Below are 25,908 nucleotides of genomic sequence, written 5' to 3'. Positions count from 1 at the left end.
CAATCTACAATCCCTGGTTAGGACACGGTGCAAAGTCATGGGTTGTGGTTTGTTGTTGCCATTCCCCTTAGGATAGGGATGAAGTTGTAGTGATCTCGACATTCATGGTTAGCTGATAACTGTGGTTTACTATGACGTGCGAACTGGAACACTGTATGTGAAGTTCTGGCAGCACTGGAGTTGCCATTCTTAGTATCTGTAGTAGTTTTACTATTTCCACGTGAAAAGAACAAATCTCATTGCAACTGCTTCTTCCAATCCATTTAGTGAGGTTCCATACTGCATTCGGATTCCTCTCGATCTTACTTGCCTTAAGGCAGATGATCATAGTGTGCTTTTCTGAGTAAAGTTTTGCTGAGCTGTGCGTATCTGTGCAGATATTACACTTGCAAATTAATTCTTTTGTAGTTCTGAGTCCTTGAGTAAGGAATGTATGGGGGGTATGTGTTTGCAAGAAGGGTGGTCTTGTCTTCTGGCATCAAGTTGCATTCTTCAAGAGCACATAGTTTTTCTTCTAAGTCTTCATTACCAGCGATTTATTAGATCCCATTAAAAAAAAAAATTATGCATGCTAATTTGGGTGAAAATGGTTGCTCCAATCTAGTGTGTGCAAAGAAAAGATCATGTACATGATGCTAGTTTTTTGGAATTGCATTAGTGATTTGAAAAATATAGAAGACAGACACATGTCTTGCAGTTGTGTTTTGGGAACCATGAAGCCAAAATTATAAGATTATCAAAAAAACCAACCACCCTCTATGGCTTGTTTTTAAAAATTTAATTAAAAACGACATTTAGGCTTAAAAAACTGGTTAACTGAAATGTATGCTAAATAATGTGGAAGCTTAAGCGATGCAGTTTAGTTAATAACTCTTAACATTATCATATTAGCATTTACCTTTCTAATAAAAACCTTAAACTTTTGATAGCAGCCTTCGCCCATTTGTCATCTTTTCATGGGCTGTTGGTATTGCAGCGATTCGGGCAATTCTTAGCTTTAAACTTTCGCATGCCAGGCAACATTTAATTTAAAAGTGTTTAAAGTTAAATCACCTGTGTAATTCTTCTCAAGAGCTGGATCCTAAGGGCTGCAGCATGTCGGAATCTCAGTGCTAAAGAGGAGGTAAGTGAGACCATAAAAATCACAGGATAGAATTCAACTTTATACTATTACAAATGTTCTGTATGCGCAAAATTTACAGTTCATCAGATGGAACAGTTGTGCCTCCCCCCCCTCGCCCCGGCCTGCACACTATTTTGGAGGTTCTCCTGAAACTCCCTTAGCCATTTTGAGGGGGACGGACATTGGGTGAAGGAGAAGAGCGAAGCGCCCTTGGAAATCCTTGTGCAGGGTCTTCGCTGATGTGGCTGTCTAGGTCAGGCATAGGCAAACTCTGGCCCTCCAGATGTTTGGGACTACAATTCCCATCATCCCTAGCTAACAGGACCAATGGTCAGGGATGAGATGATGGGAATTGTAGTGCCAAACATCTGGAAGGCCAGAGTTTGCCTATGTCTGGTTTAGGTGAATCCAGCCCGCGAGGTTCTGCAAAGACTTTGGTCTTGAGAAGAAGGGCCTGTATTCTTGCCCTTTCTGGGTCTGATTCTGAAACACCCATGTGGGAGCTTTATTCATGACCTTACTGACTGCTAGACAGGACTACACTCTCTTCGTCTTCAAATGTTCAAATCCCCATGAAATTGGCTTAAAGTCATGACTTAAAACAAACAAGGCCTGTGTTGCTTTAATTTGTATTCTAGTTTGAAAAACATATTCAAGCTTTTCAGTTCCAAATTCTTTATATAAGAAAGGTTTGTTTATTATTTAAAGTATTTTTGCCCTGTTTTTCAGCTGCAGAAGGCTCATACACCCCGGTTCTATTGAATTTTTTTTCCAGTTCATTTTTTGAGATACCATCAAACTTGCAAGATTCATGATTATAAGAGAATGATCAATATTTACAGCACATTGTAATATTGATACCCCCCCGAAGGATCTATTCTTCAATTATTTCCCTTTAATTCATTGTATGAAGCAACTAGCCAATTGGAAAATAAATTGAAAATGTTAATTTTTGTGCATTTAAATGGAATAATACAACTTCATCTTTTCACAGACTGTCTAAATAAACTATCATCCTAGGAAAAAGAGATGTCTGTATTCTATTCTAGTAGAACACAAGTTATGTATCTTGTCATGCCACCCCATTGCCTGTTTTTATATTGCATTTTGAATTACAGTAAGCTATTTTTCTCGCCTAATGTCTGATGGAGGTGGGTAGAATCCAGACCAGATTTCCGTTGGCTTTTAAAGAGGGTTGATTGAATGAAGAAGAAGAAGATTGATTTCTTTGGAATTAAAATATGTACACAGATGTAACAGAACTCAGACATCATAGAATCATAGAATCATAGAGTTGGAAGAGACCACAAGGGCCATCGAGTCCAACCCCCTGCCAAGCAGGAAACACCATCAGAGCACTCCTGACATATGGTTGTCAAGCCTCTGCTTAAAGACCTCCAAAGAAGGCGACTCCACCACACTCCTTGGCAGCAAATTCCACTGTCAAACAGCTCTTACTGTCAGGAAGTTCTTCCTAATGTTTAGGTGGAATCTTCTTTCCTGCAGTTTGGATCCATTGCTCCTTGTCCGCTTCTCTGGAGCAGCAGAAAACAACCTTTCTCCCTCCTCTATATGACATCCTTTTATATATTTGAACATGGCTATCATATCACCCCTTAACCTCCTCTTCTCCAGGCTAAACATGCCCAGCTCCCTTAGCCGTTCCTCATAAGGCATCGTTTCCAGGCCTTTGACCATTTTGGTTGCCCTCCTCTGGACACGTTCCAGTTTGTCAGTGTCCTTCTTGAGGGCTGTGTTCACAACCTTTGTCCATTCAGTGGGTACCACTGAGAAGCTCACTATGGCTGAAGCCAGTCACCTCTCCAAACTCTTTTTCAGTACTAAGGCTCAGTTATGTAAGGCATAACAGCTTTGGCAGAGATGCTGCGGTAAAAGTTACATATAGTTGTGTACGTCTGAGATCACTGAAGAAAGGAAGAAACACAAAATTAAAGGGTTAAAAGAGGAAACAATGATGAAATACAATCTAGTGAGTGCTGTCCTAAGCTTTATCATTTAGTTACCCTGTAGGAGGATTTGGGAGCAGGTTGAGGAAGAATTTGTACTTGAGAGCCAGTGTGGTGTAGTGGTTAAGAGCAGTAGTCTCGTAATCTGGGGAACCGGGTTCGCTTCCCCGCTCCTCCACATGCAGCTGCTGGGTGACCTTGGGCCAGTCACACTTCTCTGAAGTCTCTCAGCCTCACTCACCTCACAGAGTGTTTGTTGTGAGGGAGGAAAGGAAAGGAGAATGTTAGCCGCTTTGAGTGATAAAGCAGGGTATCAAATCCAAACTCTTCTTCTTCTTGGTGATCTTGGCACTATGTGATATATAAACCAGTACCGCTAATTAACAATTTATTCTGTAATAGCTTCTTCTAGGGGGTACGTTCTGGTGCTTAGCAATTACCACATGAAACTTCATTAAAATGTTGAAATACTGGTATGCCAGTGATAGAACTGTAAAGAAACCAAACTACTACAGTGGTACCTCAGGTTACATATGCTTCAGGTTACATACGCTTCAGGTTACAGACTCCACTACCCAGAAATAGTACCTCGGGTTAAGAACTTTGCTTCAGGGTGAGAACAGAAATCGTGCAGTGGCAGCGCAGCGGCAGCAGGAGGCCCCATTAGCTAAAGTGGTGCTTCAGGTTAAGAACAGTATCAGGTTAAGAACAGACCTCCAGAATGAATTAAGTTCTTAACCCGAGGTACCACTGTACACAAATAAAAATGTATGCAAAGTTAAAGGGTAAAGTGACTCCTGACTATTAGGTCCAGTCAGGGCGCTCATCTCGCTTTATTGGCCGAGGGAGCCGGCGTAGAAGCTTCCAGGTCATGTGGCCAGCATGACTAAGCCACTTCTGGTGAACCAGAGCAGGACACGGAAACGCCGTTTACCTTCCCGCTGGAGCTACTTATCTACTTGCACTTTGACGTGCTTTCAAACTGCTAGGTTGGCAGGAGCAGGGACCGAGCAACGGGAGCTCACCCCGTCACGGGGATTTGAACTGCCGACCTTCTGATCGGCAGGTCCTAGGTTCTGTGGTTTAACCCACAGTGCCACCCGCATCCCTAAAATGTATGTACTGTGCAGCAAAAGGACAAAATTGCTTCCATGTATTTTGAATTGTACTGCATGCATGCATGCATGCGATCAGCAGCAAAAATTGCAGACGATGAACCTTGTGGCTCCTTGCAAGTCTGCGATGTTATGAAATGTGAGTATAAATATGTGAAATGACCTAGGTGTTGTTAAAATCAGAAACAATTTGAGTTGGGGTAGAAGAAGAAGAAGAAGAGTTTGGATTTGATACCCCGCCTTTCACTCCCTTTAAGAAGTCTCAAAGCGGCTAACATTCTCCTTTCCCTTCCTCCCCCACAACAAACACTCTGTGAGGTGAGTGGGGCTGAGAGACTTCAAAGAAGTGTGACTAGCCCAAGGTCACCCAGCAGCTGCATGTGGAAGAGCGGAGACGCGAACCTGGTTATATAGTAAATGTTGGAACTATTGCAGAAGAAAAGAACGCTTGGCTTGCTTTTTATTATTACAAAGTGCCGTCTTTTGTGTTCATGACCATTGTAAACTAGACTAATTTTTATCTAACAAGTTATGTAAAAAAGAGAGAGGAAATGGCTTCTCCAAACAGTGTGGAATAATTGCCTTGTTTATTAGCGAACGCTTGCATGTGTAAGTCTTATCAGATATGTGTGGCATCCAATTATCAGAAGAAACTATGGAAAAGGAAGGAGTTGCCAGAAAGTACTGTAATGACCAAGAGGACTGGAATGCTGAACTGTGAAAAGATTGGGAACTCAAAGGTGTTGGCATGATAAACAATCTTGGACATTGCTAGATTCATATTCTGGAATGCCTGGCAGAAACTGAAGTATAGTTAACTTGTGCAATCGGTATATATCACTCAGTTGTAATATCACTTTAGTTGTGCCAGCTTGACCTAGAGTGGTCAGTTTGGATGGAGGATCTGGAAGCTTTTGTTGCTGCTATGGTTAGTTGGAAATACTTGGTGTGTGTTTTTTAGTTCTTTTTATTCAAAGTTATAACAAGACATATTATCCAAAAACATATCCTTATCCCCCCCCATCCCCCCCCAGACTTCCCTCAGTTCCAGTCTTTGGTTTCTCCAATAATGCTGTTTTCTGCATGTTACAAAGTTGTATAGATCCTCAAACTGTTTGGTTGATTATTATCAGTAAAAAAATTGTGAATGTTTATTCAAAACCTGCCAATGAGTCCAGTTCGCTTTGTTGCGTCTTCAGATACTTTGTGAAAGGTTCCCCTTCATCCTTAAAGTCACAGTTATCCTTGTCCCGTAGGTTATATGTCAATTTTGCCAGTTCTGCATAGTCCATCCATTTTTCTTGCCATGATTCTTTAGTTGGGGTTTCTTCAGTCTTCCATCCTTGTGCTACCAGAACTCTCATGGCCGTTGTCGCATACATGAAAATGTTTTTCAACTTTTTTGGCAGGTCTTTCCCTACAATCCCCAACAAAAATGCCTTGGGTTTTTTAACAAATGTTAAATGGAACATTTTCTTCAATTCATTGTATATCATTTCCCAATTTTTTTAAATTACCTTACAATCCCACCACATATGATAAAATGTTCCCTCCTTTTCCTTACACTTCCAACATATATTTGAACTAGTTTTGTACATTTTCCCTAACTGCACTGGTGTTGTGTAGGAAATACTTGGTGTTTTAACTATTTGTGAATGTTACTGTCTTTTGTCCATATTTAGCTAGTTAATGAATTTTGCTAACTGAACTAGCAGGATTTTTGTAAGGTAACCTTCCCGGTAAAAATGCAACTTCCTTGTGACACTGGATTACAGTGAGGATGCACTTGTTTTTTTTAAATTTGAACGTCAAGATCCTTATTGAAAACAGCTGGGAATCAGTGGTTGCATTTAGATAGGTTTACAAGCTAATATCCTGGTTTGGGATATTGGTTAATTTAGGTTATAGTTCATCAGCTTTGGACAAAATAGCCAGTTATTTGGGGCATAACGGGAGTGGGAGATTCTGGTAACCTCCTCGCATGCATGGTGGGAGTGCATCATCCCAAAAGTCTGGTTTGCTGTTACCTCTGAAAACAGTCACTGTTTCATCATCAGAAACAATTTGATACAAATTGCAAAGCTTAAAGAGACAGATATTCCGACTTAATTTGCGATTGTTGCAGAAAGATCCATATGCGAGAAAAGAGAGCTGAAATTCAGAGGCGTGCTTCTGCTTGGCAAGGCATTGTGCAGTGAAAGTTTCATCTAATGTCTCAATCCCAAGCCGCATCGCCCAGTATCCAGTATCTTGCAGTATCACACAAATGTCTTCCACTGGTTTTGTTCAGCTTCATAGTACAGTGCCATCGCTGGTCGAATCTTTCTTGCTCATGCCTCTCTAGATCCCAACCCAATGTGAATTTTAAAATGGTAGTTTTACATTTTAATCTACAGCTATTAATTATATTCTTTAAAAATAATCGCAATATTCTGAAGAGAGATTATTTGAACACGTCCATATTTTAAGATGATGTTTTTAACTAAATATTTTGATACTCTGTTGCTGACTGAAGCATGCTAAAGTGGTAAATTAAGGAGAAAATACACTTATGTTTCATTTGCAGGATCCTTCGTATTGGGTGAATATTCACCATCTGGAATACACAGATGGAGGAATCCTGGACCCAGATGACATCCTGGCAGATGTTGTGGAAGACAAAGATAAGGTAGATGGAGAATAATGCTCTATTTTTAACTGGAAATTGTCAGATTGAATTAAGGCTCTGCTTGACTGTGTTATAACCTCATATAGCTTAATAGACTGAATAGCTATTTCATAGTGATATTAGGTTGAATAGCCCAAATTGGCAGGCTTTTGTTGAGGTACATTTCTGCTGCACAGTATCGATGCTGGACAGAAACAACCTGATGCATTGCTACTTTGCATTAGGACTTTGGTTAAAACTATATTTCCTGCTCCTTTTACAATTCTGAAAAAAGTAGCTGCTGATAAAGTCAAGCACTGGTTTTAGATGTGTGTTGATTTGAAAAGCTAACGCTATTCTAGGCTGCATTAAAAGAAGTATAGTTTCCAGATCGAAGGAAGTAATAGTACCACTCTATTCTGCCTTGGGACACAGGTGGCGCTGTGGTCTAAACCACTGAGCCTAAGGCTTGCCGATCAGAAGGTCGGCGGTTCAAATCCCCGTGACATTGCTCGGTCCCAACTCCTGCCAACCTAGCAGTTCGAAAGCACGTCAAAGTGCAAGTAGATAAATAGGTACCACTCAGGAGGGAAGGTAAACGGCATTTCCATGTGCTGCTCTGGCTTCGCCAGAAGTGGCTTAGTCATGCTGGCCACATGACCTGACCTGGAAAAACTGTCTGTGGACAAACGTCAGCACCCTCAATCAGTAAAGTGAGATGAGCACCACAACCCCAGAGTCGTTCACGACTGGACTTAACTGTCAGGGGTCCTTTACCTTTTTATTCTGCCTTAGCCTGAACACACTTGGAATCCTGTGTCCAATTCTGGGTACCACAATTTAAGAAGGATGTTGACAAGCGGGAACGTGTGCAGAGGAGGGCAACCAAGATGCTCAAGGGTCTGGAAACTAAGCCTTACAAAGAGTGCTTGAAGAAGCTGGGCATGTTTAGCCTGGAAAAGAGGAGACTGAGGGGAGATATGATAGCCATCTTAAAATACTTTTAAGGGCTGTCACATGGAAGAGGGAGCTTGCTTGTTTTCTCCTGCTCTGGAGGGTAGGACTCGAGGCAATGGCTTCAAGTTGCAAGAAAGAAGATTCCGATTAAACTTTCGGGAAAAACTTTCTGACAGTATGAGCTGTTTGGCAGTGGAACAAACTCGCACGAGAGGTGGTGGGCTCTCCTTCCTTGGAGGTTTTTAAGCAGAGGTTGGATGGCCACCTGTCATGGATGCTTTGGCTGAGATTCCTGCATTGCAAAGGGTTGGACTAGATGATCCTTGGCTCCCTTCCAACTCTACGATTCTATTATGCTTCTGCTTGTTTTCACAAAGCCAGCCTTGCTTCATTGTATGTGTATGAGATATTTATAATAAAGGAAATCACACGCACATACAGCATTTAATTCACCCACATTTTGAAAGCAATGAAGAGGCTTCGCGCAGCTATCCCTGAAGCCGGAACAGCAAGAGGGATCACTGCGCAGCCTGCATTCACTCCATAAGACGCACACACATTTCCCCTTACTTTTTAGGAGGGAAAAAGTACGTCTTATAGAGCAAAAAATACAGTAGTTTGTGGGTAGGGCTGTTGCTATGCCCTGTGCTCTGTTCTAATTCCCCCTCACAATGATAGTACCTGATGACATGTCATCATGCTCAGGGGGGATAGTATGGGGATAAATCGTGGGTGGAGTTCTTTTTTGTGTGGAATTTTGAAGGATTTTTCAGAATTTCTCCGGGGAGGGGGGAACCCTCATGGAAACGAAATGGGATGGGCTTCAATGGGGTTTATGCAGAAACAAGATGGAGTGAGCCACCTGTTCTTACCTGCCTGTTCCACTCATAAGAACCCACCAACAATGAAGGCATCAATACTGAAGTACTGATGGCCTGTTGAAGCAGGGCAGTCTTCATTTTTATAAATACTGAAGGGAAGGTGGCAATGTGAGGTTTCTGAGAGAGAGATTTCATGGGTCTGGGTGCCAGTTGAGAGGTGAGCGGTCTAGCAAGCTTTTCTTGTTCATTGTTTTCATACGAGAGATCATCTGAAACGTAGACGCCATTGGCTGCTGCTGAATTCTGCCTGTTTGCTGCCTGTCTGCCACTGCAAAAAAGGTGGTTGATTCTAATGAAATTAAAGGCATCTCTTCGTCCTTTTTTGTATTATTTTCCCTGGTACTAAGATGGCAAATGCCAGTAATTTGCTTCTGCACATAAAATAAGCATCTTGATCTGCTTTATACTGAATTGAGACTGCCAGGGCCTCTCCAGAGTCTTAGAGAGAAATGCCTTTGCAGCCCTGTTATTTTTGAGCTATGTTAGCTGGAATGACCAGGGAATGAACCATGGAAACGTCTAAATTCAAAGCAAATCCTGAGCCGTTGCCCATTCCATTCTTTTATTAAGAGCCGTTGTCTCCAAATCTTTGCGTAATATTTGTGAAACACTACTTTATGGTGTTGCTTTCTGGCCCTGACTAAACACAAGCACATCAGATACTTAACTCAAAGTATATTAATCATCTATCTAAATCATACTCGGAGTATTGACCCTTTGTAATAAGTAGGCTTAAGTCAATTGGTCACAATGGATCTATTCTGAGTACGACTTAGTTGGATACCGTTCTTCATTCCCTGCTGCTTTCAAAGACAGAGGTTTTTAAAATCCTGTATATAAAACAACTGTTTCATTAAACTCAGGACACCTTGGTTAGTGCTTAGAAGGTCACAGGCAGAAAAAAAAGTTGGGACTGTTTTGAATAACACCATTTTAAAACCCTATAAAGCATTTCACAAGCATTCATCCAGGGCTTTTTTCTGGGGGTACGCAGGGGTACGCATACCCCTAAACATTTTGTGAATCTTTGTACTTTTGTCCATTTACTGTATTTATTTTTTCCCAATTTGAGCTATAAAATAGTGATTTTCTTGAGTCAAAATGAGAGTACCCCTACACATATTTTTTTAAAAAGAAAAAAAGCACTGCATTCGTTCAACATCTTTACAACAGGCTTGCAAAGGGGATTTGGTGTAATTACCAGCTTATTCTTTTCAAGTTGCTGTTTTGTGTTTTGCAGTATTCAACCTTTCCATTGTATACACAGCACAATCTGCCATCTCCCATTAAAAAAACAAACAGTGAATATGATAGCTTATTAAAGGGGAGAAAGACCAATGTTAAAGAGCTTGCAATCTATTGGTAGCCCAGTAGTTCCAAAATGTCTGCATAATAAGGTATTTGAGTGAATGGAAAACGAACCTCTGTGTGTGTGTGTGTGTGTGTGTGTGTGTGTGTGTGTTTTCAGGGGTGGGAAACTGGATTTTGCTGGTGGGCAAGATAGTTACTTCCTCTACTCTCAATAGACTTCTCCACCAATTCTGCAAAGTAATTGTTTTAGTACACTAACAAAAAACAATTACTGAAATATCTTAAAGTACTATTTCATCCTATAATTTCTCAAGACTGGGAGAAGAGAAAAGAAGCTTTATTTATCACATTGTGAAGTAAATACAGGGAACTTTAAAATGCCAATTAGTTCCTTACATGGCTTACCTCCTGTAAAGTTATGGTAGGCACCTGAAGCAATTTAACCATCTTAGAATTGTCAAAGATAGAATTTGCAGACATTTTTAGTTGTAAGGTTAAAAAAATTGCTCCCCTTCTTTAAAAAAAGGGACATACATTTGAATAATGCACTGTTTCTAACTTAAGAAAATTACAGTATAATTAAATGTGGCAGGCTGTACATGTTTACTGTTTCTTGTTGCTAATTAACTGTTGGGATTGTGGAGAAGAGCTGGCTAACAGCTGTTTGAGGTAATAGGAACAGGGAGTGCTTTGGTGGTGATGAGCAAAACAACAAAGTGTTCGGGTATAATGAAAGTCTCATTCGTTCTATGTCTTTTCCATCCTTTTGAGGAACCAACTATTCTTGTACGCTGTTTACTTTTAGGAGGATGCTAAAGAAGTGGTTTGAAAGAGGAGGGCAGCCATGCACCTTTTAGTTCCTGGTGTCTGGGAGCTTTCCATTCTGCCTCAGTAGCTCTTCCTGGCTCTGCTTCCTGGGCCAGCCTTCCCCTGTGTATAATTAGAGCAGTTTGCTACCTTTGAAGGTCCCCAAATCTGTAGCCCATCCACATCAGTGGCAGAGCCTACCCTGGGCCACCATAGATACACTTTCTCTGTTTCACCAGCTGCTAGTGAAACCTGCATTATCTCTTGCATCTCCTTTGCTACCTTTTTAATTCCTTTCTTTTTTCATCTTTCTCCAGTCTTCGTTGCTCACCGCCCGCCCCGGCAAAGAATACGCCATTTCTTCTCACAACATTTTGTTTAATAAGAAGCTAGCGTGCTGCTACACTCCTCTCTCATTTATAACAATGGTTCTGTATGAATGCAAAACACTAGAATCATAGAATCATAGAGTTTGAAGAGACCACAAGGGCCATCGAGTCCAACCCCCTGCCAAGCAGGAAACACTATCAGAGCACTCCTGACATTTGGTTGTCAAGCCTCTGCTTAAAGACCTCCAAAGAAGGAGACTCCACCACACTCCTTGGCAGCAAATTCCACTGTCGAACAGCTCTTACTGTCAGGAAGTTCTTCCTAATGTTTAGGTGGAATCTTCTTTCCTGCAGTTTGGATCCATTGCTCCGTGTCCGCTTCTCTGGAGCAGCAGAAAACAACCTTTCTCCCTCCTCTATGTGACATCCTTTTATATATTTGAACATGGCTATCATATCACCCCTTAACCTCCTTTTCTCCAGGCTAAACATGCCCAGCTCCCTTAGCCGTTCCTCATAAGGCATCGTTTCCAGGCCTTTGACCATTTTGGTTGCCCTCCTCTGGACACGTTCCAGTTTGTCAGTGACCTTCTTGAACTGTGGTGCCCAGAACTGGACACAGTACTCCAGGTGAGGTCTGACCAGAGCAGAATGGCACAGTACTCCAGGTGAGGTCTGACCAGAGCACTGATCGATTGCTCTGTCTCCGCAACCTTTACAACATCCCTATAAAGGTGGGCAGTATTGTTACTTTTGCATTACTGGTGACCCGGAAACTACAACTAATCCAGAATGCGGCAGCTAGACTGGTGATTGGGAGCGGCCGCCGAGACCATATAACACCAGTCTTGAAAGACCTACACTGGCTCCCAGTACGTTTCCAAGCACAATTCAAAGTGTTGGTGTTGACCTTTAAAGCCCTAAACGGCCCCGGCCCAGTATACCTGACGGAGTGTCTCCACCCCCATCGTTCTGCCCGGACACCGAGGTCCAGTGCTGAGGGCCTTCTGGCGGTTCCCTCATTGCGAGAAGCAAAGCTACAGGGAACCAGGCAGAGGGCCTTCTCGGTAGTGGCGTCTGCCCTGTGGAAGGCCCTCCCATCAGATGTCAAAGAGAAAAATAACTACCAAGCTTTTAGAAGACATCTGAAGGCAGCCCTGTTTAGGGAAGCTTTTAATGTTTAATAGGTTATTGTATTTTAGTGTTTTGTTGGAAGCTGCCCAGAGTGGCTGGGGAAACCCAGCCAGATGGGCAGGGTATAAATAATAAAGAAGTATTATTATTATTATTATTATTATTATTATTATTATTATTATTATTATTATTATTATTATTTATTACTGAGTTGCCAACATCCCCTGGTGCCCACAAACTTTCTGAATCTCCTTCCCACATACACTCGCTTCCTCCTTGATCACGTGGTAGTGAAAATGGCTTACCTTTTTCTCGAAATGTACATAGAACCGAAGCAAGGAATTGGAGGATGGTGCTGTTTTCGACTTCCTCTTTCAGCTGTGTGTGCTTTTCAAGGTTGAGATGAATTCTAATGGGCCCAACTTTTGCCCACTTCCCTTGGGAAAGTGAAACGTGTGTGGAGACACTTTCTTTCTGTTTCTTGGGTGTGTGTGTGAAGAGATGTTACCAGAGGAGGTGGAGGCCACAGCCCTCCAGGTGTGAAAGCTCCAGGTGTGCCCATGGACCTAAAAAAGTTGGCATGTAGTGAATTAGTTCTTGGTTGTGATGAGATTTCGTTAGCGTGGTGGTTCAGAGTGTGAGCTTGCAAGGCTTATGTTTCAAATTTCGCCTCTAGCTGTGAACTTACTGAGTGGCCTTAGGCAAACCATTCTTGTTTAGCCTCATCATTGGTATGGGGATAATCACACCCAATTTCCTTCGCAAGCTGTTGTACTAATGCTCAAGTAATGTTCAACTAATGTTTGTGAAGTGATTTATAGAGTGTTCAAAGTATCTTGTGCAATGCAATCCTCACCGTGTCTACTCATAAGTAAGTCCTACTGAATTGTAACTGTAATCTTTTATAGTTTTATTAGGCATGATTCTTCAGGTTGTTGTTGCTTTTTTAAAATAGAAATAAAAATGAATCCACAAACACTTACAAGCAACCAATCTCTGCAATGTTTTTATCTTCATAAATTGTGTTTCTTCTGCCCAAAGATCAATTCAATCCATTTGGAGGTGTTCATGGGATTAAGAAGTCTAGGAAAGCACAGTGTTGATTGACGTTTGTAATTGCACATCGTTGTCCTCTGTGTGAACTATTTTTCTTTCTGCTCTTCAGGTCTGAGAGCTCTTGCCTCTCACATGACAACTGTGCATGCTAGCAAGATGATGTATGTTGCCAGCATAGCAATACACTTAAATATTTTAAATGATTAAAAGTCTCCTACTAATTTATAGTGAATTTGGAGAAGATAACAGCCTGCATATCGCAGAACAAATGGCCAAAAATATTCATTGAGTCTGTGTGGGAAAATTACGTGGTTCAGAATTTGCAGCTCCGGTGGTGTATTATTAGTAAAATCTAATACAGAACTTGAATGAAAGGCAAATTAAAACATTATGCATTTAAAATCCAATCTAAAGACCTTTATTGGTCAATCTGCTGTTCTCATTCTACTTTGTGAAACATTATTTCATTGCCTTTTAAAAATCTGTCATATGCTGGAAATATTGAAATAATTAAACACGTTTGATTTTATGCATACATTTTCTAAAATTAACTGCCTTTTTCACACTAATCTGTCTTGTCTCTAATTGGGTTGAAATGTGTGAAAGGGAGAGCGCTTGATACAGAACAATTTTTCAAAGGGAAGCCGACGAGCAGTCAACAATCGCGAGTTATTAGGTATGGTTTTGTTCAGGGGGTGGAAGGAGAAGAAAGCAGCTTGTGCTAACAAGGGACAGTAGCTTTTGCACCAACATCCTTCTTACAGGTTAAATAAAGCATTTACATATTTGTTACAAACAGATACTGAATATTTATGTGGTGGTTAAAATACATTACCGTTTTTTCTGAATGGAAGTGATATGTGATGCTCTATAATAAACAGTGGAACATTTTCACTTAATTCTCTTTTGCATGTATTTAAAATATTACATCTTTCTGCTTTACTGATGCATTTTTGGGTGGTTTTGAATATTCAGATTCACAGGGAATCTGTGTCTTAAGATTTCCCCCAACTTACTTACTACAGTCCCTTTTTCTAGGGTGTGGAAGTAATATTCAACATGTTCAAGTGTTGAGCAACAACACCTGCTCATAGAAAATGTCAGTTCTCCTTCTGCATTATCATGAAGTTTTCCAACCTAGCTATACGAATGCAAAATTTCATGCTGTGCTTAAAATTCTCACATAAGAGTTTTATAATTTGGGCACATCTGTTTTCTCTTGCGACTTTTCTCTGAAATGTCTGTCAATTATGTTGGGGTTTTAGTTTCTCTCTTCTGTGGTGTGAGTCACTTTCTACTGGTTTATAGGAAGGAAAGGTAGCTGTATTGATCCATAAAGGGAAAAAATCTCCCAAAACCCACAGTGGAGGAATTCAATTTTTTTGGCCACAATTTTGTTAGCTGTATTTAGGACCAACCACAATGCGTTGTCTGACTGTGTATTTAAGGTGTTACCGTATTTTTCGCTCTATAAGACGCACCTTTCCCCTCCTAAAAAGTAAGGGGAAATGTGTGTGTGTGTTATGGAGCGAATGCAGGTGGGAGGCTCTGCTCAGCGTTTCCTTTAAAGAGCCATGTGGAGCATGTGTGCGGCTCTTGGGGGCTTTTCCCTTCTCCCTCTTCAGGGAAAAGCCCCCAAGAGCCGCACACATGCTCCACGCACTCTTTAAAGGGAGCACGGCTCTTGGGGGAGCCTTCCTCCTGCTGCCCAGGAGAGGCTGTGCACGGCTATCCCATAAGCCAGATCAGCAAGAGGCCCTCCCAGAAGCCAGATTCCTCTTGCGGTTCTGGCTTCTGGGATTCAGAATATTTTTTTTCTTGTTTTCTTCCTCCAAAAACTTGGTGCGTCTTATGGTCTGGTGCGTCTTATAGAGCGAAAAATACGGTATTTTATTTCATAACTGTAACAGGGTATGGAAAACAGAACTAGCCATCCTTTTCTCTCTCCCAATAGCTTATAGAATGTGATGCCCATCCAAATACCGGTATATTCTAAAAATACATACATATCTGTACAACCTTTATTTATCAGACTTGTACATTAGTTCTCCCAAAGCTGTAAACTCTGTATGCAGTTGCAAAGTTGGTTCACCACTTCTCCCATAAGGCAGAAAGTTGCATGATGAGTACACTCGACATTTAGGTTCAAAATAGATACCCATCAACAGCTAATATGGAGGTGTGAATATAATAGTAAAGATTTGTTTGACCCCCCTTAGGCAGCAATCCTAGCCCCACTTATTTGGAAATAAGTCCCAGTGGATTCAGTAGGAACGACATGAGTAGACATGGTTAGGATTGCTCTGGAAATGCTATAGATGTTTCTACAATAATGCACAAGGTAAAAAGCCAGAAAGACTGATTGATACATACCTAGTGTCCGCATCTTAAAAAGTAGAGACATCGCCTTGCCAACAAAGGTCCATATAGTTAAAGCTATGGTTTTCCCAGTAGTGATGTATGGAAGTGAGAGCTGGACCATAAAGAAGGCTGATCGCCAAAGAATTGATGCTTTTGAATTATGGTGCTGGAGGAGACTCTTGAGAGTCCCATGGACTGCAAGAAGATCAAACCGATCCATTCTGAAGGAAATCAGCCCTGAGTGCTCACTGGAAGGACAGATCCTGAAGCTGAGGCTCCAAGACTTTGGCCACCTCATGAGAAGAGAAGACTCCCTGGAAAAGACCCTGATGTTGGGAAAGATGGAGGGCACAAGGAGAAGGGGACGACAGAGGGCAAGATGGTTGGACAGTGTTCTCGAAGCTACCAGCATGAGTTTGACCAAACTGCGGGAGGCAGTGGAAGACAGGAATGCCTGGCATGCTCTGGTCCAGGGGGTCACGAAGAGTCGGATACGACTAAACGACTAAACAACAACAGTGTTCAGTTGAGTGGAGGTTGAATTCTGCCCAAGTGTTTTGGCTATGCAAACATGGAAACAGCAACCTTTTCTCTAATGAATGTTTGTAGGATTTGTTATCACACCCCAGAGAATTCACCGATGCTTGGGAAGGGCTGACTTATTTTCTGTACGCCTTAGGGCAAAAACATGGTCTAGTTTTCCAAATCTTTTTGCAAACATCTGCTTCTCTGTAACACAATTTGGGTGAGTTTGAAAGTATGACATCTCTGGAGGAAGTATGGAGAGATATTTAATCCTGTGCTTCTGTAATAAAAATCTTTTATAAAAGTGAGAGGTTAAGGAGGCAAAGATTCATGTACTCTTGGTTGTCCGTGTTAGGATATTTCCGTTCCACCTTAAAAGGGAGCAGGATGTTTGTGTCACAGCCTGTGTATTTCCTGTTTCACAGGATGTTTCTGTTGTATCTTTGCTTTCGTTTCTCTCTGTGTCGTAGACACTGAAGCAGGCAGTCATGGTTTTCTTTGTTCTGACCAACGCTGAATAAAACTTGTAAATAATGCTCTCCTGCGTGCAACCTCTGCTGTGAATTATCTGCTGATAGAGTGTGCATGAGCTCTGGAATGTGGCAAGCTATTTCTAGAAACTCATGTCACTAATTGCTGATACTGCGTGACTACGGGAGATTGATGGATTGTCCGGCAGCCGGCTTGGGGGCCATGATGGACTTTGTCTCCCTGGCAGTATCCCAACAGTCCGTCCGTCCCCCCCCTGCCCCTTGAGGCAATGGGTTATGAAGCAGTGGTAATTTCAGAATTTCAGAATTGCCTTTATTTCTTTCAAGCTGCTTCTTTTCAATTTTGCCTCCTGCTGCTACTGAAAGTGAAAGGAACAACCATACAGGAAAAAAACTATGCTGTGTTCACTTTTTCTAAGAGGCAGTGGGTGGCAGAAGGAACATGGTTGGTAGTTGTCCTCAGGCAGCAAACTAATAATAGGAGAAACAGCTTAGTGCCTATAAAACACCTGGGCTGCCTTGTCAACTGCTATGATAAACACATCTCTGTGAGCCATACAAGAGGCATTTGGGCAGGAATACTTGTTTTTAGTAGGTTGGCAAAAGACTTGAGTGGTCTTTATTGTACAAGACCTGAGACTTGACCGTGCATTTGAAATAGTGCTATTAAGATCAAAGGAATGTATACAAAGCAGAAAGAAATGATATTTTACAGTGTAAACCTGTGTAAAAAAGAATGTTATATCAAACAGTATAATGAGAAGGATGGGAAGGATTGTGCTGTTAACTATACGGACCTTTGTCGGCAAGGTGATGTCTCTGCTTTTTAAGCTGCTGTCTAGGTTTGTCATTGCTTTTCTCCCAAGAAGCAGGCGCCTTTTAATTTCGTGACTGCTGTCACCATCTTCATTGATCATGGAGCCCAAGAAAGTAAAATCTCTCACTGCCTCCATTTCTTCCCCTTCTATTTGCCAGGAGGTGATGGGACTAGTGGCCATGATCTTTACTGTAATCAATAAAGTTGTGGCCAAAATATTTGCCGAATAACCTTAAACAAAAATTCTGTGTCTGTGTGGATTTCTTTACGCTAATGGGGGATGGCTTGAGGGTCTTGCCACGTAACCAGCAAAAAGGCACCCAGACAACACAAGAAATATTGTGGCATGGATAAAACTCTCCACACCCCCCTAAGGAGTTGGCACTTTTTTGGGGGGGGGGAGGGCACTGTGGGCCACATACAGCCCAAGACCTGCAGGGTAGCCATCCCTGCTTTAGGTGGTACCTCTTTGATTATTCCTTTGTCCACAAAAATAGTATAGCTTGACATTTACCTATCCTGTGTTTTGTTCGCGCATGTAGTGGCTGGTAAATCATAGTTAGTGGTTTTCCTTGAATATGAAGATGGTGCTTGCTTCATTCCTACCCTGGTGAAAGAGGGGATAACCTATGGGTAGGCAACCTAAGACCCGGGGGCTGAATGCAGCCGAATTGCCTTCTCAATCTGGCCCGCAGATAGTCCAGGAATCAGCATGTTTTTACATGAGTAGAATGTGTGCTTTTAGTGTGAGGTCCAGCACCGAGGGCCTTCTGGCGGTTCCCTCGCTGCAAGAAGCCAAGTTACAGGAAACCAGGCAGAGGGCCTTATTGTATTGATCTTTATTACGGCCATTGGCCCATCACACGACAGTTTCCCATACCAACATAATGTACTTAAACCTCCAAATTTAAAACCGCCAAGACTTACAAAAAACAGACAAGAACCAAAGCAAAACAAAAACAAAAGACCAACATCATACATTACAATAAATTTGTAACATAAACATCGCCCTCTACTCATAAATTAGTAGAAGACATCAATGGTGAAATCACCTAATTACATCCTAAAACATAGATCATAGTTTAAAGAGATTATCCGAGCCGCACAGGAGTCCGTTTCTCTTCTTTAGGGATAGGACGCTAATCAAGAATCTGGCAACCATGAGTGATCTTAGGGGGTCATCATCATTTAATAGATATCTCAGTTTGGCTTCATTCGTATCATCGGCAATTCCCTTTAGATATTGAGCAAGAAACTTGCTCCTGGCCAATGAGTGAAAAGCACAATCAAAAATTATGTGATGCAACGATTCCGGTGCCCCACAATTACAATCACATAAGAGTGATATCTGTCCATTGGAGAATCTATTTCTCAGCACGTTCGATGGGAAGGTGTTGAATCTTGCCTTTACAAAGGCATATCTATGAGCCGAAGAAGTTAAGGAATTCAAATAGTTTGGGAGCCTTAAGAGGGGTAATAAACCAAGGTTTAGAGGTGAGCAGGTACCATTGCCCAAGACCATTTTCTGCTGCAAGTCCATCTCCTCTAGTTTACAGGTTACTGTTTTTTTAGCTGGAACTATATCCTGCTCTAGTAATTTGGATGGGGAGATTCCCATTGCCGTAATTTTCAGTTGTAAATTTTTTACCCATGGGCTCTGGAAATCATCTCTCCACATACATTGTATCAAGTACAAGTTTGGGAGATTGTGCCATAGAGATAACCAGTGACAAAGTATGTGCTTCCACAGAGCGTTTTCCAGGGATACAATATTAAGTTCCATGCGTAGCGCTGTATTACTTACACAGTTGGGCAGTTTCAATATCCCTCTTAAAAACTGATTTTGAATAACCTCTAGGTGAGATAGGTTGACAAAAGTCCCCCAAATTGAGATGGCATAAGCAATTGTCGGGATCACCTTGGCCTTGAAGACAGAGGGCCTTCTCGGTAGTGGCACCCGCCCTGTGGAACGCCCTCCCACCAGATGTCAAAGAGATAAACGACTACCTGACATTTAGAAGACATCTGAAGGCAGCCCTGTTTAGGGAAGCTTTTAATGTTTAATAGGTTATTGTATTTTAGTGTTTTGTTGGAAGCCTCCCAGAGTGGAAACCCAGCCAGATGGGCGGGCTATAAATAAATTATTATTATTATTATTATTATTATTATTATTATTATTATTATTTATTAAAATGCACATCTGGGTTATTTGTGGGGCATAGGAATTTGTTCATCCTCCCCCAAAAAATATAGTCCAGTCCCCCACAAGGTCTGAGGGACAGTGGAGCGGCCCCCTGCTGAAAAAGTTTGCTGACCCCTGGGATAAACCATAAACCCTAGCTTAGCAGTATGTCCAATCCGGGGATCATGGTTTATTTCACTTATGTCAACCTTTGTGGTTTGTTAAACTTGCCCCATTTTCTCATAGTTGTTCCTTGAGCCTTTAATTAAGTCTTCTGTTGGAAATTCCACCCCTTCCTAACAACTCAAATAAATCTTTGCATTCCATTGATTTCTGTGGTGTTTTTATCTTGAGGCAATATGTTTAAAAATGGTGCAGAGAAACATGATTTACCTTTTTTTTAATTTTTGAAAGGGCATCCATATTACCATTCCATCAAACTTCATTGGTCATTTTTTCGGTCTCTGGGTGATGAGAAGAGGCAAGGCAATAAAAATTATAGAACCTAGCTTTATTCAACGAACTCCTGGTGCAAGACTTGAGCTGTCATTGCTCTTATAAGGATCAATAAAGTTCCAATGTTAGAAATGGAATTGTTGTCCTCCTTCAGCTTGTTATTAAATCAATGACAATTTTATTGTGTGCATTTCCCCCTCCCAATTTTTTAATTTTTAATCTGAGCTTTTTCCCAAGGCGTTTTGTTGTCTTCTGTGTTTCCTTCATCTGCTTTTACTATTGGTGAGCAGTGTATCTAGATGTAGAATGTTTGAATCGGGTAAAACATAAATGTATGTAGTTTGGTTTCTCATTACTTGTTGAGAGGTTTCGTATTAACAAACCCAGCATTTTGAGATGCGAGACTACATGAAATTCCTTTTTGTGGTCCGTTCACACATAAAAATGGCCACCAATAACTGCTGGTGCAGATGCAACACAACTGGGGAGAGGACTGTGATGTTGTCTGTTCCTTGTCCTCCTTGAATAATAATAATTATTATTATTATTATTATTATTATTATTATTATTATTATTATTATTATTATTTTATTGATATACCGCCCTCCCCAGCCAAAGCTGGGCTCAGAGTCGTCTCTTGCCCAGACATGGACGCACAACCGAGTCCATTTTGTTCACAATGAGAAACCATCAAGCAGGTCTACCAGGTCCCTCCAGTCCCACCTTCCTCCTCCATTGACACGAGCAACAAACCATGAAGCCTCGTCTTGCCGTTATGTTCAAATTTGGGACAGCGGGTTGTTGTTGTTGTTGTTTAGTCGTTTAGCCATGTCCGACTCTTTGTGACCCCATGGACCAGAGCACGCCAGGCACTCCTGTCTTCCACTGCCTCCCGCAGTTTGGTCAAACTCATGCTGGTAGCTTCAAGAACACTGTCCAACCATCTCATCCTCTGTCGTCCCCTTCTCCTTGTGCCCTCCATCTTTCCCAACATCAGGGTCATTTCCAGGGAGTCTTCTCTTCTCATGAGGTGGCCAAAGTATTGGAGCCTCAGCTTTAGGATCTGTCCTTCCAGTGAGCACTCAGGGCTGATTTCCTTAAGAATGGATTGGTTTGTTCTTCTTGCAGTCCGTGGGACTCTCAAGAGTCTCCTCCAGCAACATAATTCAAAAGTATCAATTCTTCGGCGATCAGCCTTCTTTATGGTCCAGCTCTCACTTCCATACATCACTACTGGGAAAACCATAGCTTTGACTATACGGACCTTTGTTGGCAAGGTGATGTCTCTACTTTTTAAGATGCTGTCTAGGTTTGTCATTGCTTTTTTCCCAAGAAGCAGGCATCTTTCAATTTCGTGGCTGCTATCACCATCTGCAGTGATCATGGAGCCCAAGAAAGTAAAATCTCTCACTGCCTCCATTTCTTCCCCTTCTATTTGCCAGGAGGTGATGGGACCAGTGGGCATGATCTTAGTTTTTTTGATGTTGAGCTTCAGACCATATTTTGCGCTCTCCTCTTTCACCCTCATTAAAAGGTTCTTTAATTCCTCATGATCAACTTGCAAAGAACAGATCATGGCTTCACAATCATACAAGGCTTTATGGCTTCTTTGGTGCTTCTGAAGATGTACTTGCATGCCACTAAATCTCCATGAGCCGTTAACCATGGCTTAAAATTAAATTCAAATGAAGCCATCCTTTTAACCAGCTTCAAACCCCGAAGGCTGACTCCTCCTTTGTTTTGGCTGCGGTTAATGTTAAGGGTGGGGGTGACTGTGGACATTTTAATGAGGGAGGGGTGGAATTTGTTTCCTGTTGCCTGCTACTCAAATCTCTTGATCAGGAACGTTTATTTTTGTAACAAAATAAAAAAATTCCTTCTAGTAGCACCTTAAAGGTAAAGGTAAAGGTACCCCTGCCCGTACGGGCCAGTCATGTCTGACTCTGGGGTTGCATGCTCATCTCGCTTAAGAGGCCGGGAGCCAGCGCTGTCCGCAGACACTTCCGGGTCACGTGGCCAGCGTGACAAAGCTGCTCTGGCGAGCCGGCACCAGCGCAGCACACGGAAACGCCGATTACCTTCCCGCTAGAAAGCGGTACCTATTTATCTACTTGCACTTAGGGGTGCTTTCGAACTGCTAGGTGGGCAGGAGCTGGGACCGAAAGAAGGGAGCTCACCCCGCCACGGGGATTCGAACCGCCAACCATGCGATCGGCAAGCCCTAGGCGCTGAGGTTTTACCCACAGTGCCACCCGCGTCCCTTAGAGACCAGCTAAGTTAGTTATTGGTATGTACCAGTTATTCTTTCATTTCTTTATTATACTTGATGGTTAATCCTGGTCTGTCAGAAACCATTATGGTGACACTTTTTTAAAAACAATCCCATCGCACCTATAGATTTTATATATATACACACACACACACACACACACACACACACACTTTGGGAACGGGAGGGACGCGGGTGGCGCTGTGGTCTAAACCACAGAGCCTAGGGGCTTGCCAATCAGAAGGTTGGAGGTTTGAATCCCCGCAACGGGGTGAGCTCCCGTTGCTCAGTCCCTGCTCCTGCCAACCTAGCAGTTTGAAAGCACGTCAAAGTGCAAGTAGATAAATAGGTACTGCTCTGGCAGGAAGGTAAACGGCATTTCCGTGTGCTGCTCTGGTTCGCCAGAAGCAGATTAGTCACGCTGGCCACATGACCCGGAAAAACTGTCTGTGGACAAACGCCGGCTCCCTCGCCTATAGAGCGAGATTAGCGCCACAACCCCAGAGTCTTCCGCAACTGGACCTAACCGTCAGGGGTACCTTTACCTTTTTATACTTTCGTTACAATAATGCTGCTGAGCTCTATATGCTTCTGCAGCTGGCTCATTTTTGGGCACTTATAAATGCTGACAGCATAATACATCTTATCTTTTTTTTTTTGTTCTACTCTGTTAATAAATTATATCTATGCTCTTTCCCTTCAGAGGAAACATTTAATATAATAGAATAATAATAAAAAATAAATAAGCTTAAGTTACTTTTGGCAACAACCATATTTCAGCTACATTAAAAACTTAAGCCATAGCAGGGAAATTAGAGCTCTTTATGGCTATGCACGTCAGTTAATGTTTGACTCATTTCCTTCTACTGGGAACAGTTGACTTCCCCTTCTATTTTTTCCTATTGTGGTTTTTGAATTGTTATGTATTTGGGCACAATATTGTGGAAGACTGGTGTTCTAATAGTAATAATAATAATATAGTTTATTAAATTTGTATACCCCCCATCATCTGTAGATCTTTGGGGGATTCACAGCATAGAATTACAATATCAAAACCACAAAATACATAATAAAAACAAGAACAAAAACCAATAAGACCCCCCCAAAAAAAACACATTTCAAAGGATGTCAGATGTCAATCAGTAAAAACAGATGCCAATCAGGAACGTTTTCACCTGGCCCTTAAAGGTGTATAATGAAGGCACCAGCTGAACATCCCTTGGGAGAGCATGTGCAGCCGTTGCAGAAATTAAGTAGATGGCCAGTTGGTGATTTGATCCCATTCTAACTCTGGGTTGGACTAGATGACCCTCAAGGTCCCTTCGAACTCTACAGATGCTTCAGGTGCACCTAAACCCTTCTATCCGTCGCAATGGAGTATCCTAGATCCATTGTTGCACCCCAGTCTTCAGGTTACGTTAGAAGGCAGAGGTACTTCTTGCCTATTCCTTCCCCAGTGAATGCTCTGAATAATTTATTTCTTACTAATGACAGGCATTAGTGGTGCTGGAGGAGATTAGTGGTGCTGGAGGAGACTCTTGAGAGTCCCGTGGACTGCAAGAAGATCAAACCTCTCCATTCTGAAGGAAATCAGTCATGAGTGCTCACTGGAAGGACAGATCCTGAAGCTGAGACTCCAATACTTTGGCCACCTCATGAGAAGAGAAGACTCCCTGGAAAAGACCCTGATGTTGGGAAAGATGGAGGGCACAAGGAGAAGGGGACAACAGAGGACGAGATGGCTGGATAGTGTTCTCAGCCAGCATGAGTCTGACCAAACTGTGGGAGGCAGTAGAAGACAGGAGTGCCTGGCGTGCTCTGGGGTCACGAAGAGTTGGACACGACTAAAGGACTAAACAACAACAAAAACAACGACAGGCAACCGGAGCTTGCAATGTGAAGCTGGCATTCAGGGCCGTCTTATGCATATCCGGTGCCGTGGTGCAAAGATCCCTCCGGCAACCCCCACCCCCCGTTTCCCAGAGTTGTTGACTTGTCGACCTTTTCCCAAGCCTCTGCAGGGATCGCTCTCCTCCTGCGGAGACTTGAAAGGCAAGCTGCACACCCACCATCCATATGGTTGATGGGGCACAGCTGGCGGGCGTGCAGGGAAAGGGGAGGCCAGCAAAGCTGCACAGCTCCCCCATTTGCTGGGACGCCCCGAGAGGCCAGTGCCCTGGCACAACGCACCAGTAAGCTCAATAGGAAAGACGGCTCTGCTGGCATTGTACTAAGGACCATCTAAGGCCAGTTTGGTGTAGTGGTTAAGAGCGGTAGTCTTGTAATCTGGGGAACCGGGTTCGCGTCTCCGCTCCTCCACATGCAGCTGCTGGGTGACCTTGGGCTAGTCACACTTCTTTGAAGTCTCTCAAGCCTCACTCACCTCACAGAGTGTTTGTTGTGGGGGAGGAAGGGAAAGGAGAATGTTAGCCGCTTTGAGACTCCTTAAAGGGAGTGAAAGGCGGGATATCAAATCCAAACTCTTCTTCTTCTTCTTCTTAACTCACTGTTACCTAAGGTAGCTTTCTGCAGCTTGGGAGATGTGCTTGGGAGACAGCTCCCTTCACCCTTGCTCATGCCGGCTGAACTCTGATGGGAGTTGTAGTCTGAAACAACCAGAGGCATAGCTGTCAACTTACAGATTTGAAAATAAGGGGACCAGCAGCCTCGAAAATAAGGGATCAGCAGCCAAAATAAGGGATTTTAGAGAACCAGCAGCCAAACGAAGCCTCAAGCGGTGGTTCCCACAGCGCAGCAAATCGGCAAAGGGGATGCAGCAAGGAAAACCACTGTCACCTCTCTGCTGGGAAGCACTGAGCAAAGGCGAGTCCCCAGGCAACGCGGCCGATTTGATCGGCACAAGGCATGCAAGCTCCACCCCCCAGTCATTCTTAGACTCCTTATTGGGTGAGCAATGCAGCCAAGCAACACAGTTGGAGCTTCCCTCCTCCCTGGCCGGCAGGGAGGGAGGGAGAGGAGCTGGTTCTTTTGAAACCCGGGAAATTTAAGGGACATCATCAATAAGGGACAGCAGCGGAACATGGCGCTGGGGTAAGGGACTGTCCCGCCAAATAAGGGACGCTTGACAGCTATGATCAGAGGGCATCAGGTTGAATCCTGTCTTGGGGCTAGGCTGCTCAAGTCTCTCTCTGGCTGACCTTGCAGAGGTGATCAAGGACTTGGTGTTGAGAACTTCCAGGGTGTTGGTGTTGGGGGATGACCACGCACACCATCAGTTTCTTAGAGATTGTTCTGAAATACATGGTGGCCACATTGTGCTCCTAAAACACTTGCAGCCTTTTGCACAATCTACATGGATGCAGATGAAAATGAACGGCGTTTTGGTTTGTGCTTGACTCGCTTATTTGAAGACTACATTTCAAAAGTTGGATCTCTTGGTATTCCTTGTGGCTTCTATGTTGCTGTAGAATTCTTTACTTAATTTCCTGCATTAAAAATGAGGTCTCAGGCTATAATGAT

General features: G+C 42.6%; 1 protein-coding gene across 3 annotated transcripts in view; it reads left to right on the top strand.

Annotated features, from left to right (window-relative positions):
- PARD3B (par-3 family cell polarity regulator beta) overlaps positions 1 to 25,908 on the top strand; it is a 617,714-nt gene that overhangs the window by 28,026 nt on the left and 563,780 nt on the right. For all 3 annotated transcript variants that reach the window (XM_053366051.1, XM_053366062.1, XM_053366043.1), the window contains exon 2: positions 6,772 to 6,873. In XM_053366051.1, the coding sequence (XP_053222026.1) occupies positions 6,772 to 6,873 (102 nt within the window). The remainder of the gene's footprint in view (positions 1 to 6,771; positions 6,874 to 25,908) is intronic.

The sequence above is a fragment of the Podarcis raffonei genome, chromosome 1, assembly GCF_027172205.1.
Source record: "Podarcis raffonei isolate rPodRaf1 chromosome 1, rPodRaf1.pri, whole genome shotgun sequence".
NCBI classification, from domain to species: Eukaryota; Metazoa; Chordata; class Lepidosauria; order Squamata; family Lacertidae; genus Podarcis; species Podarcis raffonei.
This window is presented reverse-complemented; position numbering and strand designations above follow the sequence as displayed.